This window comes from Pleurodeles waltl, chromosome 2_1 (assembly GCF_031143425.1).
Source record: "Pleurodeles waltl isolate 20211129_DDA chromosome 2_1, aPleWal1.hap1.20221129, whole genome shotgun sequence".
Lineage (NCBI taxonomy): Eukaryota > Metazoa > Chordata > Amphibia > Caudata > Salamandridae > Pleurodeles > Pleurodeles waltl.
Window position 1 is genome coordinate 779,900,339 of NC_090438.1, and position 16,932 is coordinate 779,917,270.

Genomic DNA, 16,932 nt, shown 5'->3' on the forward strand with positions numbered 1-16,932 from the left:
CCGCCTAACATGCAAAAATACAGGCAGCAGCTCTTTATTAATGGGACAAGTGTAGAGGGCCTGAGGGATACAGGTGCCAGTGTCACCATGGTGACAGAGAAACTGGTTTCCCCTGGCCAATACCTGACTGGAAAAACTTATACAGTCACCAATGCTGACAATCAAACTAAAGCACATCCCATGGCAATGGTAACTTTAGAATGGGGAGGGGTCAATGGCCTGAAGCAGGTGGTGGTCTCCTCAAATATCCCAGTGGACTGTCTGCTTGGAAATGACCTGGAGTCCTCAGCATGGGCTGAGGTAGAGCTAAAAACCCATGCAGCAATGCTGGGTATCCCTGAACTGGTGTGTGTGAAAACAAGAGCACAGTGCAAGGCACAGGGTGAAAAAGTAGAGCTGGAGTCTGGAAAAATGGCCCAGCCTACCAAGAGAACAGGAAAGTCAGTTGGGAAACCAACTGCAACACAGCAAAAGAAAGGGAACCTCTCTTCTCAGGAAGAAGTTCTGCCCTCTGAGGGAACTGAGCCTTTGGAGCTTGAACCTTATCAGGTTGAGCTCTTGGGCCCAGGGGGACCCTCAAGGGAGGAGCTGTGTAAGGGACAAGAAACCTGTCCCTCTCTTGAAGGCCTTAGGCAGCAAGCTGCTGAAGAGTCCAAAGGCAAGAAAAATGGAACACATAGGGTCTATTGGGAAGATGGGCTCCTGTACACTGAGGCCAGAGACCCCAAACCTGGTGCCACTAGGAGAGTGGTAGTGCCTCAGCTGTTCAGAGAGTTCATCCTAACATTGGCCCATGACATTCCCCTTGCTGGACATTTGGGACAAACCAAGACGTGGGAGAGGTTAGTCAACCACTTCTACTGGCCCAATATGTCCAACATGGTTAAGGAGTTTTGCCTCTCCTGCCCCACCTGTCAAGCCAGTGGTAAGACAGGTGGGCATCCAAAGGCCCCCCTCATTCCACTTCCAGTGGTGGGGGTGCCCTTTGAAAGAGTGGGTGTGGACATAGTTGGTCCACTAGAACCTCCCACAGCCTCAGGAAATATGTATATCCTGGTAGTAGTGGATCATGCTACCAGGTATCCTGAAGCTATTCCCCTTAGGTCGACTACTGCCCCTGCAGTAGCCAAGGCCCTCATTGGTATCTTTACCAGAGTGGGTTTCCCTAAGGAGGTGGTGTCTGACAGAGGTACCAACTTCATGTCAGCATACCTAAAGCACATGTGGAATGAGTGTGGAGTGACTTATAAATTCACTACACCTTACCATCCACAAACTAATGGCTTAGTTGAGAGATTCAACAAGACATTAAAGGGCATGATCATGGGGCTCCCAGAAAAACTCAAAAGGAGATGGGATGTCCTCCTGCCATGTCTGCTTTTCGCTTACAGGGAGGTACCACAGAAGGGAGTAGGGTTCTCACCCTTTGAACTTCTGTTTGGTCATCCTGTAAGGGGACCACTTGCCCTTGTTAAAGAAGGCTGGGAGAGACCTCTCCATGAGCCTAAACAGGACATAGTGGACTATGTACTTGGCCTTCGCTCTAGAATGGCAGAGTACATGGAAAAGGCAACCAAAAACCTTGAGGCCAGCCAACAACTCCAGAAGTTTTGGTATGACCAAAAGGCTGCACTGGTTGAGTTCCAACCAGGGCAGAAAGTCTGGGTTCTGGAGCCTGTGGCTCCCAGGGCACTCCAGGACAGATGGAGTGGCCCTTACCCAGTGCTAGAGAGGAAGAGTCAGGTCACCTACCTGGTGGACCTGGGCACAAGCAGGAGCCCCAAAAGGGTGATCCATGTAAACCGCCTTAAGCTCTTCCACGACAGGGCTGATGTCAATCTGTTGATGGTAACAGATGAGGATCAGGAGGCAGAGAGTGAACCTCTCCCTGATCTTCTGTCATCAGACCCAAAAGATGGTACAGTAGATGGAGTGATCTACTCAGACACCCTCTCTGGCCAACAGCAAGCTGATTGTAGGAGAGTCCTACAACAGTTTCCTGAACTCTTCTCCTTAACCCCTGGTCAGACACACCTGTGTACCCATGATGTGGACACAGGAGACAGCATGCCTGTCAAGAACAAAATCTTTAGACAGTCTGACCATGTTAAGGAAAGCATCAAGATGGAAGTCCACAAGATGCTGGAATTGGGAGTAGTTGAGCGCTCTGACAGCCCCTGGGCTAGCCCAGTGGTCTTAGTCCCCAAACCTCACACCAAAGATGGAAAGAAAGAGATGAGGTTTTGCGTGGACTACAGAGGGCTCAACTCTGTCACCAAGACAGATGCCCATCCAATTCCAAGAGCTGATGAGCTCATTGATAAGTTAGGTGCTGCCAAATTTCTAAGTACCTTTGACTTGACAGCAGGGTACTGGCAAATAAAAATGGCACCTGGAGCAAAAGAAAAGACAGCATTCTCCACACCTGATGGGCATTATCAGTTTACTGTTATGCCCTTTGGTTTAAAGAATGCCCCTGCCACCTTCCAAAGGTTGGTGAATCAAGTCCTTGCTGGCTTGGAGTCCTTTAGCACAGCTTATCTTGATGATATTGCTGTCTTTAGCTCCACCTGGCAGGATCACCTGGTCCACCTGAGGAAGGTTTTGAAGGCTCTGCAATCTGCAGGCCTCTCTATCAAGGCATCCAAATGCCAGATAGGGCAGGGAACTGTGGTTTACTTGGGCCACCTTGTAGGTGGAGGCCAAGTTCAGCCACTCCAACCCAAGATCCAGACTATTCTGGACTGGGTAGCTCCAAAAACCCAGACTCAAGTCAGGGCATTCCTTGGCTTGACTGGGTACTACAGGAGGTTTGTGAAGGGATATGGATCCATTGTGACAGCCCTCACTGAGCTCACCTCCAAGAAAATGCCCAAGAAAGTGAACTGGACTGTGGACTGCCAACAGGCCTTTGACACCCTGAAACAAGCAATGTGCTCAGCACCAGTTCTCAAAGCTCCAGATTATTCTAAGCAGTTCATTGTGCAGACTGATGCCTCTGAACATGGGATAGGGGCAGTTTTGTCCCAAACAAATGATGATGGCCTTGACCAGCCTGTTGCTTTCATTAGCAGGAGGTTACTCCCCAGGGAGCAGCGTTGGAGTGCCATTGAGAGGGAGGCCTTTGCTGTGGTTTGGTCCCTGAAGAAGCTGAGACCATACCTCTTTGGGACTCACTTCCTAGTTCAAACTGACCACAGACCTCTCAAATGGCTGATGCAAATGAAAGGTGAAAATCCTAAACTGTTGAGGTGGTCCATCTCCCTACAGGGAATGGACTTTATAGTGGAACACAGACCTGGGACTGCCCATGCCAATGCAGATGGCCTTTCCAGGTTCTTCCACTTAGAAAATGAAGACTCTCTTGGGAAAGGTTAGTCTCATCCTCTTTCGTTTGGGGGGGGGTTGTGTAAGGAAATGCCTCCTTGGCATGGTTGCCCCCTGACTTTTTGCCTTTGCTGATGCTATGTTTACAATTGAAAGTGTGCTGAGGCCTGCTAACCAGGCCCCAGCACCAGTGTTCTTTCCCTAACCTGTACTTTTGTATCCACAATTGGCAGACCCTGGCATCCAGATAGGTCCCTTGTAACTGGTACTTCTAGTACCAAGGGCCCTGATGCCAAGGAAGGTCTCTAAGGGCTGCAGCATGTCTTATGCCACCCTGGAGACCTCTCACTCAGCACAGACACACTGCTTGCCAGCTTGTGTGTGCTAGTGAGGACAAAACGAGTAAGTCGACATGGCACTCCCCTCAGGGTGCCATGCCAGCCTCTCACTGCCTATGCAGTATAGGTAAGACACCCCTCTAGCAGGCCTTACAGCCCTAAGGCAGGGTGCACTATACCATAGGTGAGGGTACCAGTGCATGAGCATGGTACCCCTACAGTGTCTAAACGAAACCTTAGACATTGTAAGTGCAGGGTAGCCATCAGAGTATATGGTCTGGGAGTCTGTCAAACACGAACTCCACAGCACCATAATGGCTACACTGAAAACTGGGAAGTTTGGTATCAAACTTCTCAGCACAATAAATGCACACTGATGCCAGTGTACATTTTATTGTAAAATACACCACAGAGGGCACCTTAGAGGTGCCCCCTGAAACTTAACCGACTATCTGTGTAGGCTGACTAGTTTTAGCAGCCTGCCACAAACCGAGACATGTTGCTGGCCCCATGGGGAGAGTGCCTTTGTCACTCTGAGGCCAGTAACAAAGCCTGCACTGGGTGGAGATGCTAACACCTCTCCCAGGCAGGAATTGTCACACCTGGCGGTGAGCCTCAAAGGCTCACCTCCTTTGTGCCAACCCAGCAGGACACTCCAGCTAGTGGAGTTGCCCGCCCCCTCCGGCCAGGCCCCACTTTTGGCGGCAAGGCCGGAGAAAATAATGAGAATAACAAGGAGGAGTCACTGGCCAGTCAGGACAGCCCCTAAGGTGTCCTGAGCTGAGGTGACTCTAACTTTTAGAAATCCTCCATCTTGCAGATGGAGGATTCCCCCAATAGGGTTAGGATTGTGACCCCCTCCCCTTGGGAGGAGGCACAAAGAGGGTGTACCCACCCTCAGGGCTAGTAGCCATTGGCTACTAACCCCCCAGACCTAAACACGCCCTTAAATTTAGTATTTAAGGGCTACCCTGAACCCTAGAAAATTAGATTCCTGCAACTACAAGAAGAAGGACTGCCTAGCTGAAAAACCCCTGCAGAGGAAGACCAGAAGACGACAACTGCCTTGGCTCCAGAAACTCACCGGCCTGTCTCCTGCCTTCCAAAGATCCTGCTCCAGCGACGCCTTCCAAAGGGACCAGCGACCTCGACATCCTCTGAGGACTGCCCCTGCTTCGAAAAGACAAGAAACTCCCGAGGACAGCGGACCTGCTCCAAAGAAAAGCTGCAACTTTGTTTCCAGCAGCTTTAAAGAACCCTGCAAGCTCCCCGCAAAAGGCGTGAGACTTGCAACACTGCACCCGGCGACCCCGACTCGGTTGGTGGCGATCCAACACCTCAGGAGGGACCCCCGGACTACTCTAAGACTGTGAGTACAAAAACCTGTCCCCCCTGAGTCCCCACAGCGCCGCCTGCAGAGGGAATCCCGAGGCTTCCCCTGACCGCGACTCTTTGAAACCAAAGTCCCGACACCTGGGAGAGACCCTGCACCCGCAGCCCCCAGGACCTGAAGGACCGGACTTTCACTGGAGGAGTGACCCCCAGGAGTCCCTCTCCCTTGCCCAAGTGGAGGTTTCCCCGAGGAACCCCCCCCTTGCCTGCCTGCAGCGCTGAAGAGATCCCTAGATCTCCCATTGACTTCCATTACAAACCCGACGCTTGTTTCTACACTGCACCCGGCCGCCCCCGCGCTGCTGAGGGTGAAATTTCTGTGTGGGCTTGTGTCCCCCCCGGTGCCCTACAAAACCCCCCTGGTCTGCCCTCCGAAGACGCGGGTACTTACCTGCAAGCAGACCGGAACCGGGGCACCCCCTTCTCTCCATTCTAGCCTATGTGTTTTGGGCACCACTTTGAACTCTGCACCTGACCGGCCCTGAGCTGCTGGTGTGGTGACTTTGGGGTTGCTCTGAACCCCCAACGGTGGGCTACCTTGGACCAAGAACTGAACCCTGTAAGTGTCTTACTTACCTGGTAAAACTAACAAATACTTACCTCCCCTAGGAACTGTGAAAATTGCACTAAGTGTCCACTTTTAAAACAGCTATTTGTGAATAACTTGAAAAGTATACATGCAATTTTGATGATTTGAAGTTCCTAAAGTACTTACCTGCAATACCTTTCGAATGAGATATTACATGTAGAATTTGAACCTGTGGTTCTTAAAATAAACTAAGAAAAGATATTTTTCTATATAAAAACCTATTGGCTGGATTTGTCTCTGAGTGTGTGTACCTCATTTATTGTCTATGTGTATGTACAACAAATGCTTAACACTACTCCTTGGATAAGCCTACTGCTCGACCACACTACCACAAAATAGAGCATTAGTATTATCTATTTTTACCACTATTTTACCTCTAAGGGGAACCCTTGGACTCTGTGCATGCTATTCCTTACTTTGAAATAGCACATACAGAGCCAACTTCCTACACACTGGAATTGGTGTAGCATGATTACAACATGTTTGATAACAAACATAGCTAGGTTTGGAAAAAACATTATTTAGTTAAATCACTCGTGTTGATCAGTGTCCACTACATAACCTAAGATGGCTTCCCCGCACTTAGGAGTGCAGGAATTGGCCTGAGGAATGTAGGGGTACCCTGCTCATGCAGGGGTACCCTCACATTTAGGCACATGCACCCTGCCCTTGGGCTAAAGGGCCTACCAGAGGTGTGACTTATAGTGTCTAAGTACAGTGACCAGGTATGTTGGTGGAAGAGTGCCTGCACCATTTCACGCAGGTTGCAGTGGCAGGCCTGCAGACAGAGTTTGCGTGGGCTCCCGTGGGAGGCACAATACATGCTGATGTACCAATGCCCAGGGTACCTGGGTACCATATACAAGGGACTTAAATAGCTGCACCAGTATGCCAATTGTGGGTGTAGAAAGTTTACCAGCAACTAAATTTAGAGGAGAGAGCAGTCACTGTAGTCCTGGTTAGCAGGATCCCAGTGAACATTCTTAACACACTGACATCAAGCAAAAAGTGATGGTAACTAGGCTAGAAAGATGGCACTTTCCTACACCCACAATATCACAGGAATGCAAAAAATATTGTCATTGCCTTAGAAAAAGGTCTCTTGCTGGCTGTACTCAATGAGAATGAATGGCTGTTTGAATGAATTGATGTAGACTGTCAGATTTGGAGCCTCTATAATCTGCACGATAGGCGAAAACACCTGGATACACCAATTTAACAAAAAATATATATGTATACACAGCCTCTAATGTTAAATCTACAATCAGGACAATCCATCTATAGGCACATGAATCCTGGTTCTTTTCAGTGCTCAATCATCAACCTTGGAAAAATAAGTCTCAGCTGGCCACAGGTGGGTTGAATCTTTTCAGTTTATCTGTCCAGCTATCTGAGAGCCGGGAAGCATTGTCCACAGGGAATTACTCCCTCCATAACAAGAAAACAAATATTGATGCACACTTGTGTGCATTATTGTTTGCTGCTACCCAGCGCAAATGCATGGCTACGGTTTAAACATACTGTGACACATCAGTGTGCCCCTTACCTACAGTGTAACAGATCTGGCCCACCTCCCCAATATCTGCTGTGGCACTGCCATAACAAAGCGCGCACTGCTACATGATAAAACAGCTCAGGCCACCTTGTGTGCATCTGCCTGTGTATCTCCTTGTACAAATCATCTACAAAACTAAATGCCAGACACATCTGGTCATATCTCATTGGGTATCAGTTTTTACCCTGTAGCGCCATGGCGCAGGCGTTGCTGTAGGCTACACATTTTGGAGCGCACTCTTGTGCATTGCTGTCTTTTTCTTATTCCAAAGCACATACATTTTTACACTAAATGTTGTATTTTGGGTAAAAGACAACCTTTTTCCCAGCAGTGCCTGCTGCTGGTGTGTTGGTGGATGGAGGAAGGACAAGTGTGGGTGGAGCAAGGGCACAAACACCAGCACTTCAGACTGTCCAGCCCTACAACCACAGAGTTGATTCCCTGGCAAAAATAGCTTTTTAGCCAATTGGACAAGCGAGCAAAGACCAAGTGAGAATATTCTGAAAGGTATTTTATTTACAAATTAACAGTGCTTCATTTGTTAATTCATTATAGCACTCCAAAGTACAAACATAGCAAAGTAAGCATGCCCAAAACAGAAAATACCCCATTCGTCACTGCCCTCTATAACAAAGGTACTGGCACACCTCAGTGTACACTTCTGGATAGACTTGAAATATGTACCGAAATACACCTATAGAAGCTTTCATCTGATTCAGATTTATTGATCTGTGCAATAAATGTTTACTACTGCTCTAAACTAATGGTGTAAGAGTTGTGTATTAACCTTTTATGGTATATTTATGGCTAGATAATGCAAACAATAGCAATGCCATTTGGTCTTGCTTGTATGTAAAGGTGAGACGGATTTGCATTGCAAGTGTTTGTTAGCTCATTCAGTGCATTTATGATGGATGGATGAACCATGTACAGGTATTACATCCAGGTCCAAGTTGCATGTCTGCATCTGCTCTGTTTAAATCACACAGTTCATGGTGCTTTTGTCAAGCAACTTTAAACTAAATGTGTCTTGTAATGCCACGTCCACACTTGTAATGTAGGAATCCTGTTCAATGTATCCTCAGTAATCTAAAATGATTCTGGGCACTTTCCAGCCTTTGCCATGATACTCTGGCAACCAAAAGAGTTTTAGCTCAGGGTTTGTAGTGCCATTTACTGCTCACAAGTCCCTTTAGAATGTGGTTACACTTAAACAAAAAAAGTACCTATTTTAATTTTATTTAACTCTGTTTTTTTTTTTTCTTTTCAGCCAAGGATGTTGTTTTAAATAGCACTAGTAGTAAGAAGGACGAGGAGCAATACGAGGGCCCGTTTAAACCTGCAAAAACCTTAAAAGAAGGGAGTGTGCTGGATATTCTGAAGAGCCCTGGTAAATAGTTACATAAATGAAGGACCATTTTGCCAAATATTATGCTTAGTGGTTACAATGAACACTATGATACGGTACACTTTGTTTCATATTTTAATCTTTGAGATGTTACTGTGCAACCCCTTGACTTTTCTTGATCTTAACACCTATGTTTGTTAAAACGTTGATTCTACACTGATAAATTAACGTTTTATAGTCATTGTAAAAGTTTTTTTTTTCCCCTATGAATTTATAGAACGAAAATGCAACAACTGTTAAGGGTATTCCTGTGCAACAACTTCTCTTAGTTTATGAAGCAGGTGATAATGTACAATTTATTACACCCTTGCTTTGCCCAAACACCTTTTTTTAACCGCATTAAGGGAATTCTTCTAATTTACAAGTAAGCTTCATTTTTTTCATTTAATTTGGAAAGTCTTTAAGTTCCGACTTTCCCATTTAAACCTCCTGTAGAAGCTTTCCAACTGATCATGATCTCTTTTTGCCAGCTATGTAGCTGAATGCTGGAGAGGCCAACGCGCCATCGACACCAGCCCCCATTAATAGACTGCATGATTCAGCTAAGTTGCTTCATGCTCAAAATAGTTACTCTCTAAATATGATGGCCAGAGCTCTTATTTGAAGATCCTGAATTTTAGTAAAAATCTTGGTGGGACTTTAACCTTCACCAGGCCTCTGCTTTGACTGTGGTCCTGAGTTAGGATTGTTTAGGGTTAAATAAAAAAAAAGAAATCACAGCTCTAAATTCTGTCCCTTTTACATTGACAAGGCACATCTTATAAACTACTTTGGTGCTGCTCTAAGTGCTCCTGATCAGTGGTTCCCAACCTCACTTTATCATTACTGGGACCCCCATTGAATTATTATCGGAATCCGGGGACCCCTCCCACTGAGTCATTACTGAAAGCTGGGGAAGTAATGTGTTATTATTAAATTTTCTAAGCAGTAGCGGACCCCCTGAGGATGCTTCGCGGACCCCCAAGGGGTCCGTGGACCACAGGTTGGGAACCACTGCTCTAGGTCTTCCATCATAGGCCTGCTGTATGGGCCTCTACAAGGCTCCTCTCCAGCCACTGCTTACAGTTCATGTAAATTGTAGTATATGCTTCTGATTGGGAATGTGTCCTGATAGCAGCATCAGCCTGCTTACCCTCCTTGTGGCAGAATTTAAACTCTTTATCACTCAGACTAATATCATATTTACAGCCCCAGATCAGATGAGTTGAAGTCTAATTTGGTTTGCCCTTTCATACTTTGATTTATTGAGTCCGACTTGCAGAATCACTAGATGTTTCTTATATTCTAAAAACACTGGCTATAAAATAATCAGCCTTTTCACAGTAACAAAAGGCGTTTTTTACTGTTAGTTTTGAGAGACAAAAACTCATTTCCTGATTAAACTTGTTGAATTATTTGCTAGCTTTCATGGACAGATCAGGCCTGTTCATAAAGCCACTTATTAGAAACTGCACACCTAAAATACATGAGAAGCTAGCACTTTCCCTTATGCCGTCACAGCAGAAGGATTGTTGCTATGTCCAAGTGATGAACACACAGATATTTGATAGAGACTTCTAGTTGCAGATTCCTTACCTTAGAATTTCTCCCAGGCGTCAGACTTGATCCAGTGATTTTTCTTCAAGCAATACCCTTGCGAGTCAGTAGGTGGCGCCGGTCGACTCCGCAGGTGTCGTAGTCGCCATGATAATGTCGGGAGTAGAATATAGACGCCGCCTTCGAGCAGTGAAGTCAGTTCTTTTCTTTCCATGCCACGCGCTGATCCAGAGAAGGGCTACCCTGGTCTCTTTTTGACCGACTTCGACCGTTTTGTTGTTTTTGTGAGAAATTTGGTGTCGAGGATGTCCCCAAAGACTGGTTTCAAGTCGTGCGAGGACTGTCAACGTACGATGTCTGTGACGAATCCTCATTGGATTTGTCTGTGGTGTCTCGAGCGCGGCCATGACCCGAAGTCGCGCTACCGAGTGCCGGGCCATGCACCCAAAGCCTTTGAGGGAGCGGTCCCTAAACCCCATGGCGGCCCGGCATTCAACTCCACGTAAGTCCCGGTCTTGATCGAGAGGAAGGTCTCGAGACCGGTCATGGAGCCATCACCACTCATCGTCTTCCAAATCCTTGGGTCAAGGTAAGAAGTCGTCGAAGAGATCCCATCGCTCTCCGACTTCGCCCCGTCACTCGACTGACGCGTTACGGGAGGAGTGTCCTTGGAGCCTGCACCTGGATAGTCTCTGCGCTTCCCCAAGTTTCCTGGAGCTGGAGCGACCCCCACCCAGCTTAGGCTTTTATGAGGCCATGCGCCTCATCGTTGGGCGGTCCGACTCCAATACGGCGCCTTCGGGCCCAAGGGGTTTGGATGAGGGGCCTTCGGTTCCGAGCTGGCGGCTTCGGCTCCGGCCACTGAGGTCACCTCTGGATCAGCACCAGCACCGGTCGCACACTTAAGACCTTCCCTGGCGCTGGGTTGATTGTTGACGCTCCCAGCGTCTGTAGTGCTCACTATTGACATCGACTTGATTCTTATCCCCGAACACTGAGTTGGAGCAGTCGATGCCGACTTTGCCTTAGATGGGGCCTATCCACCCCAGGTACGATTTGGACCCTTTTTCTTATGGGTACGAATATGAGGAGGGATTGGAGGGGTCACTGGACCCTTATGAATATCAGGATGACCCATTTTTGGACTGGGCTCAGGAATTGAGTGATGCCAGTGGTCTGAATACTTCTGACGCTGGCAAGCTGTCTGCTCCTACCGTGGCTACGGCAGAGGGAGCGACTTATGGTATGATGGTCAGCAGGGCAGCTGAGGTCCTTGGCTCATGCTTCCCACTGTTGAGGTAAGGTCTTATCTCCTGACGGAGGTGCTTCAGCCTGGGGCTTCTACTTCAGAACCTCTTTTGCCACTTAATGAAGCCCTCACTGATGTCCTTTGGGCTACCTGGTCCAAACCCAACACAGGGGCTCCTGTGAATAGGACTGTCGGACGCTGCCCTCGGCCCGCTCCTAACGACCCTAATTTCCTGTCCCAACACCCCACGCCTGAGAGTCTTGTTATCCAGGCTTCCTCTTCTTCAGGCGCATTCCCTTCCGCACCCCCGGACATGGAATCCAAAAGACTGGAACAGTTTGGCAAGAAGTTATTTTCTTCCTCCAGTCTCACGCTGCGGTCTGTGAACACCGCATGCCTTTTGGGCCGCTATTCCCAATCTTTGTTGGATACGGTTGCGCAAGTCCTGCTGTAGAAACCGGTGGAGGCCCGTGCTATTGTCTCCCAAGCTGTGAACGATGGGAGCGATGCAGCAAAGTTTACCATCCGTTGTGGACTGGACATGACCGTCTCTCTCGGCAGATAGTTTGCTACAATGCTGGCCTTACGACGCCACGCCTGGCTGCATACTTCTGGTTTTTCTGGGTAGGTTCAACAGTCACACAGGGACATGCCCTTTGATTGCTCCCATCTCTTCGGAGACAAAGTGGACTCAGCCTTGGAGAAATTCATAAATTCCCGGGCTACGGCTCGGTCCCTTGGTCTTTCCTCTGACTCTGCCAGTCCACTTTTCGCCACATTCATGGCTACGGAAGGGGCTCCCTGTTGCGTCCTCCACCAAGCCACTGTGCCACCTATGCTGTTCAGCCTCGGCGTGGCCGGGGACGTTGAATCCCACGTAGCCGTGGGACAGGGAACCAGAGATCTGTCCAGTCCACCTCTGCCCCCGCTACAGCCTCCAAACCCTCCTAGCCCGTCCCCTCACTCCCATCCAGTTAGCGGTAGGTTTCGCCATCACCTGCCCCACTGGGAATACATCACCACAGACAGGTGGGTTTTACAGATAGTTTGAAAGGGTTACTCCCTCCCTTTCGAATCTGCTCCACCAACCATGCTTCCATCCTTCAGTCACCTTCCAGAGGATCTTTTGGCACTTCTCCGCCAGGAAGTCACAGCTCTCTTGGCCAAGGGAGCTATAGAAAAGGTCCCTGTGCCCGAAGTAGGTCATGGTTGTTATTCCCGCTACTTTCTGATACAAAAAAAGGACAAGGGCTTACGTCCTATCCTAGACCTTCGGGACCTAAACTACTTCCTCAAGGAGAAATTCAAAATGCTCACCCTGGCTCAAGTCCAGTCTGCCTTGGACCCAGGAGACTGGATGGTAGCGTTGGACTTGCAGGACCCTTATTTACACATTCCCCATCCTGCCTGCCCACAGACGTTACCTACGATTTGTGGTAGGTCACGAGCACTTTGTTTACCGTTCTCCCCTTCGGCCTTACCAGTGCCCCTCAGGTGTTCACGAAAGTGATGGCGGAGGTTGCAGCTCATCTGCGCAGGTTAGGGGTCTCAGTCTTCCCCTACCTTGCCGATTAGCTGTTGAAGGCGGGCTCGCCCCAGAAAGTCGTCTCCCACCTTCAGACTACGACGAACCTCCTGCACACGCTGGGGTTCACTATAAACGTGCCAAAGTCACACCTGACTCCCTCTCAGACGCTCCGTTTCATCGGCGCTGTTCTGGACACAGTGCAATTTCGGGCTTATCCTCCCAAAAGGCGAGTCCAAGACATTCAGGGTATGATTCCGATCTTTTGGCCTCGGTCTTGGGTTTCGGTGAGACTGACTCTGAGGCTGCTGGGCCTCATGGCCTCCTGCATCCTGCTAGTAGCACATGCCAGATAGCATATGTGGGCTCTGCAGTGGGACCTGAAGTTCCAGTGGGCTCAGCATCAGGGGCATCTCTCTGATATGGTCCTGATCTCGGAGGGGACTGCAAAAGACCTCCAGTGGTGGCTTTTGAATCTGCATTGCGTCAGCGGTAGATCCCTCTCCCTTCCCCATGGTCTCCGGTGGAGTCTGGGCACCATATCAATCTTCTGGAGCCCCGGGCGATCAGGCTTGCGTTGAAAGCATTCCTTCCCTCTCTCAAAGGGAAAGTGGTGCCGGTGTTCACGGACAATACTACCGCCATGTGGTACTGCAACAAACAGGGTGGAGTAGGGTCCTGGACTCTGTCAGAAGGCACTACACCTCTGGACATGGCTGGAACATCAGAGCATTACCCTGATGGTTCAACATCTGGCGGGTTCCCTCAACACCATAGCAGACAAACTCCGCTGTCGATGCACAGCCGATCACGAATGGCGTCTCCATCTGGAGGTGGCGTAAGTTCTCTTTCAGCAGTGGGGAGAGCCTTGGTTAGATCTGTTTGCCTCTGCAGAGAACGCGCAATGTCAACTGTTTTGTGCGTTGGAGTTTCCAAGGCAGCACTCGCTCAAAGACACTTTTCGTCTTGAGTGGAACTCCGGCCTCCTTTCCACCTATACCTTTTCTGCCCAGAGTTCTCAAGAAGATCAGGAACGACTGGGCCCAAGTCATCTTGGTGGCTCTGGACTGGGCACAGGAGGTATGGTATCCAGAACTATTGAGCATGTCCATCGATCCTCCACTCAGACTGCCTCTTGGGGCTGATCTTCTGTCACAGCAACAGGGGACCCTTCTTCACCCGAACCTGTCCAACCTCCGCCTTCATGCGTGGCATTTGAGTGTCGACAGTTGACGACTTTTGATCATTCGCCCGAAGTCTGCAATGTTATCTTGGCAGCAAGGCGTCCCTCAACCAAAACTTTATACGCCTGTCGGAATAAATTTGTGGCATGGTGTACCAACAAATCTGTTGATTCCCTTCCTGCCACTCTATCCGAGGTCCTTCTGTTCATTCTTTCTTTGGCCCAGTGGGGCTCTGCTTTGGGCACCCTTGAAGGGTATTTATCTGCCATTTCGGCCTTCCTCAGGTTACCTGATCAGCCCTCACTTTTTAAATCTCCTATTGTGAGTAGATTCCTAAAAAGGCTCACCCATTTATTTCCTACCACTCCATTTATCATGCCTCAGTGGGACCTCAATTTTGTCCATACTTATTTGATGTGTATTCCCTTTGAGCCAATGCAGAACTGTCCCTTGCGTCTCCTCACCTTCAAAACTGTCTTTCTTGTTGCTATCACCTCTGCTTGCAGGGTGAGTGAGCTTCAGGCCCTTTCCTCAAAACCTCCATACTTGTCTGTGCACCCTGACAAAGTAGTGTTGCGCACTAAGGCTTCCTTCCTTCCTAAGGTGGTTACACCTTTTCAGGTAGGCCAGTCCATAACTCTGCCTACTTTCTACGCAGCCCCACATCCTTCCCATGAGGAGGAGAGACTCCACCGTCTGAACCCAAAAAAGAGCATTGTCTTTCTACCTCAATTGTACTAAAGATTTCCGGGTGGACGATCAACTCTTTGTTGGGTATGTGGGTGCGAAAAAAGGAAAGGTGGTGCAAAAGCGTACCATCTCTCGATGGATGCTTCTTTGCATCAAAACGTGCTACGCTTTGGCCAAGAAGCAACCTCCTGAGGGCTTTCGTGCTCATTCCACCAGAGCAGCTGCTGTTTCCACTGTTAGCACGTGGAGTTCCTGCCCTGGATATCTGCCAGGCAGCTGCATGGGGGTCCCTGCACACGTTTGCTAAACACTACTGTAGGAAGTTGGCTCTGTATGTGCTATTTCAAAGTAAGGAATAGCATGCACAGAGTCCAAGGGTTCTCCTTAGAGGTAAAATAGTGGTAAAAATAGATAATACTAATGCTCTATTTTGTGGTAGTGTGGTCGAGCAGTAGGCTTATCCAAGGAGTAGTGTTAAGCATTTGTTGTACATACACATAGACAATAAATGAGGTACACACACTCAGAGACAAATCCAGCCAATAGGTTTTGTATAGAAAAATATCTTTTCTTAGTTTATTTTAAGAACCACAGGTTCAAATTTAACATGTAATATCTTGTTTGAAAGGTATTGCAGGTAAGTACATTAGGAACTTTGAATCATTTCAATTGCATGTATACTTTTCAAGTTATTCACAAATAGCTACTTTAAAAGTGGACACTTAGTGCAATTTTCACAGTTCCTGGGGGAGGTAAGTTTTTGTTAGTTTTACCAGGTAAGTACGATACTTACAGGGTTCAGTTCTTGGTCCAAGGTAGCCCACCGTTGGGGGTTCAGAGCAACCCCAAAGTTACCACACCAGCAGCTCAGGGCCGGTCAGGTGCAGAGTTCAAAGTGGTGCCCAAAACGCATAGGCTTCAATGGAGAGAAGGGGGTGCCCCGGTTCCGGTCTGCTTGCAGGTAAGTACCCGCGTCTTCGGAGGGCAGACCAGGGGGGTTTTGTAGGGCACCGGGGGGGGACACAAGTCCACACAGAAATTTCACCCTCAGCGGCGCGGGGGCGGCCGGGTGCAGTGTAGAACAAGCGTCGGGTTCGCAATGTAAGTCAATGAGAGATCAAGGGATCTCTTCAGCGCTGCAGGCAGGCAAGGGGGGGGTCTTCCTCGGGGAAACCTCCACTTGGGCAAGGGAGAGGGACTCCTGGGGGTCACTTCTGCAGTGAAAGTCCGGTCCTTCAGGTCCTGGGGGCTGCGGGTGCAGGGTCTTTTCCAGGCGTCGGGACTTAGGTTTCAGAGAGTCGCGGTCAGTGGAAGCCTCGGGATTCCCTCTGCAGGCGGCGCTGTGGGGGCTCAGGGGGGACAGGTTTTGGTACTCACAGTCGTAGAGTAGTCCGGGGGTCCTCCCTGAGGTGTTGGTTCTCCACCAGCCGAGTCGGGGTCGCCGGGTGCAGTGTTGCAAGTCTCACGCTTCTTGCGGGGAGTTGCAGGGTTCTTTAAAGCTGCTTCTTGAAACAAAGTTGCAGTCTTTTTGGAGCAGGTCCGATGTCCTCGGGAGTTTCTTGTCGTCGTCGAAGCAGGGCAGTCCTCAGAGGATGCAGAGGTCGCTGGTCCCTTTGGAAGGCGTCGCTGGAGCAGAGTTCTTTGGAAGGCAGGAGACAGGCCGGTGAGTTTCTGGAGCCAAGGTAGTTGTTGTCTTCTGGTCTTCCTCTGCAGGGGTTTTCAGCTAGGCAGTCCTTCTTGTTGTTGTTGCAGGAATCTAATTTTCTAGGGTTCAGGGTAGCCCTTAAATACTAAATTTAAGGGCGTGTTTAGGTCTGGGGGGTTAGTAGCCAATGGCTACTAGCCCTGAGGGTGGGTACACCCTCTTTGTGCCTCCTCCCAAGGGGAGGGGGTCATAATCCTAACCCTATTGGGGGAATCCTCCATCTGCAAGATGGAGGATTTCTAAAAGTTAGTTACCTCAGCTCAGGACACCTTGGGGACTGTCCTGACTGGCCAGTGACTCCTCCTTGTTGCTTTCTTTGTTCCCTCCAACCTTGCCGCCAAAAGTGGGGGCCGTGGCCGGAGGGGGCGGGCAACTCCACTAAGCTGGAGTGCCCTGCTGGGCTGTGACAAAGGGGTGAGCCTTTGAGGCTCACC

At 49.0% G+C, this 16,932-nt stretch overlaps 1 protein-coding gene across 6 annotated transcripts in view; it reads left to right on the forward strand.

The window, feature by feature from the left end:
* Nucleotides 1-16,932, forward strand: part of NUP153 (nucleoporin 153) — a 630,217-nt gene that overhangs the window by 445,881 nt on the left and 167,404 nt on the right. For all 6 annotated transcript variants that reach the window (XM_069218389.1, XM_069218381.1, XM_069218361.1 and 3 more), the window contains one exon: nucleotides 8,472-8,591. In XM_069218389.1, the coding sequence (XP_069074490.1) occupies nucleotides 8,472-8,591 (120 nt within the window). The remainder of the gene's footprint in view (nucleotides 1-8,471; nucleotides 8,592-16,932) is intronic.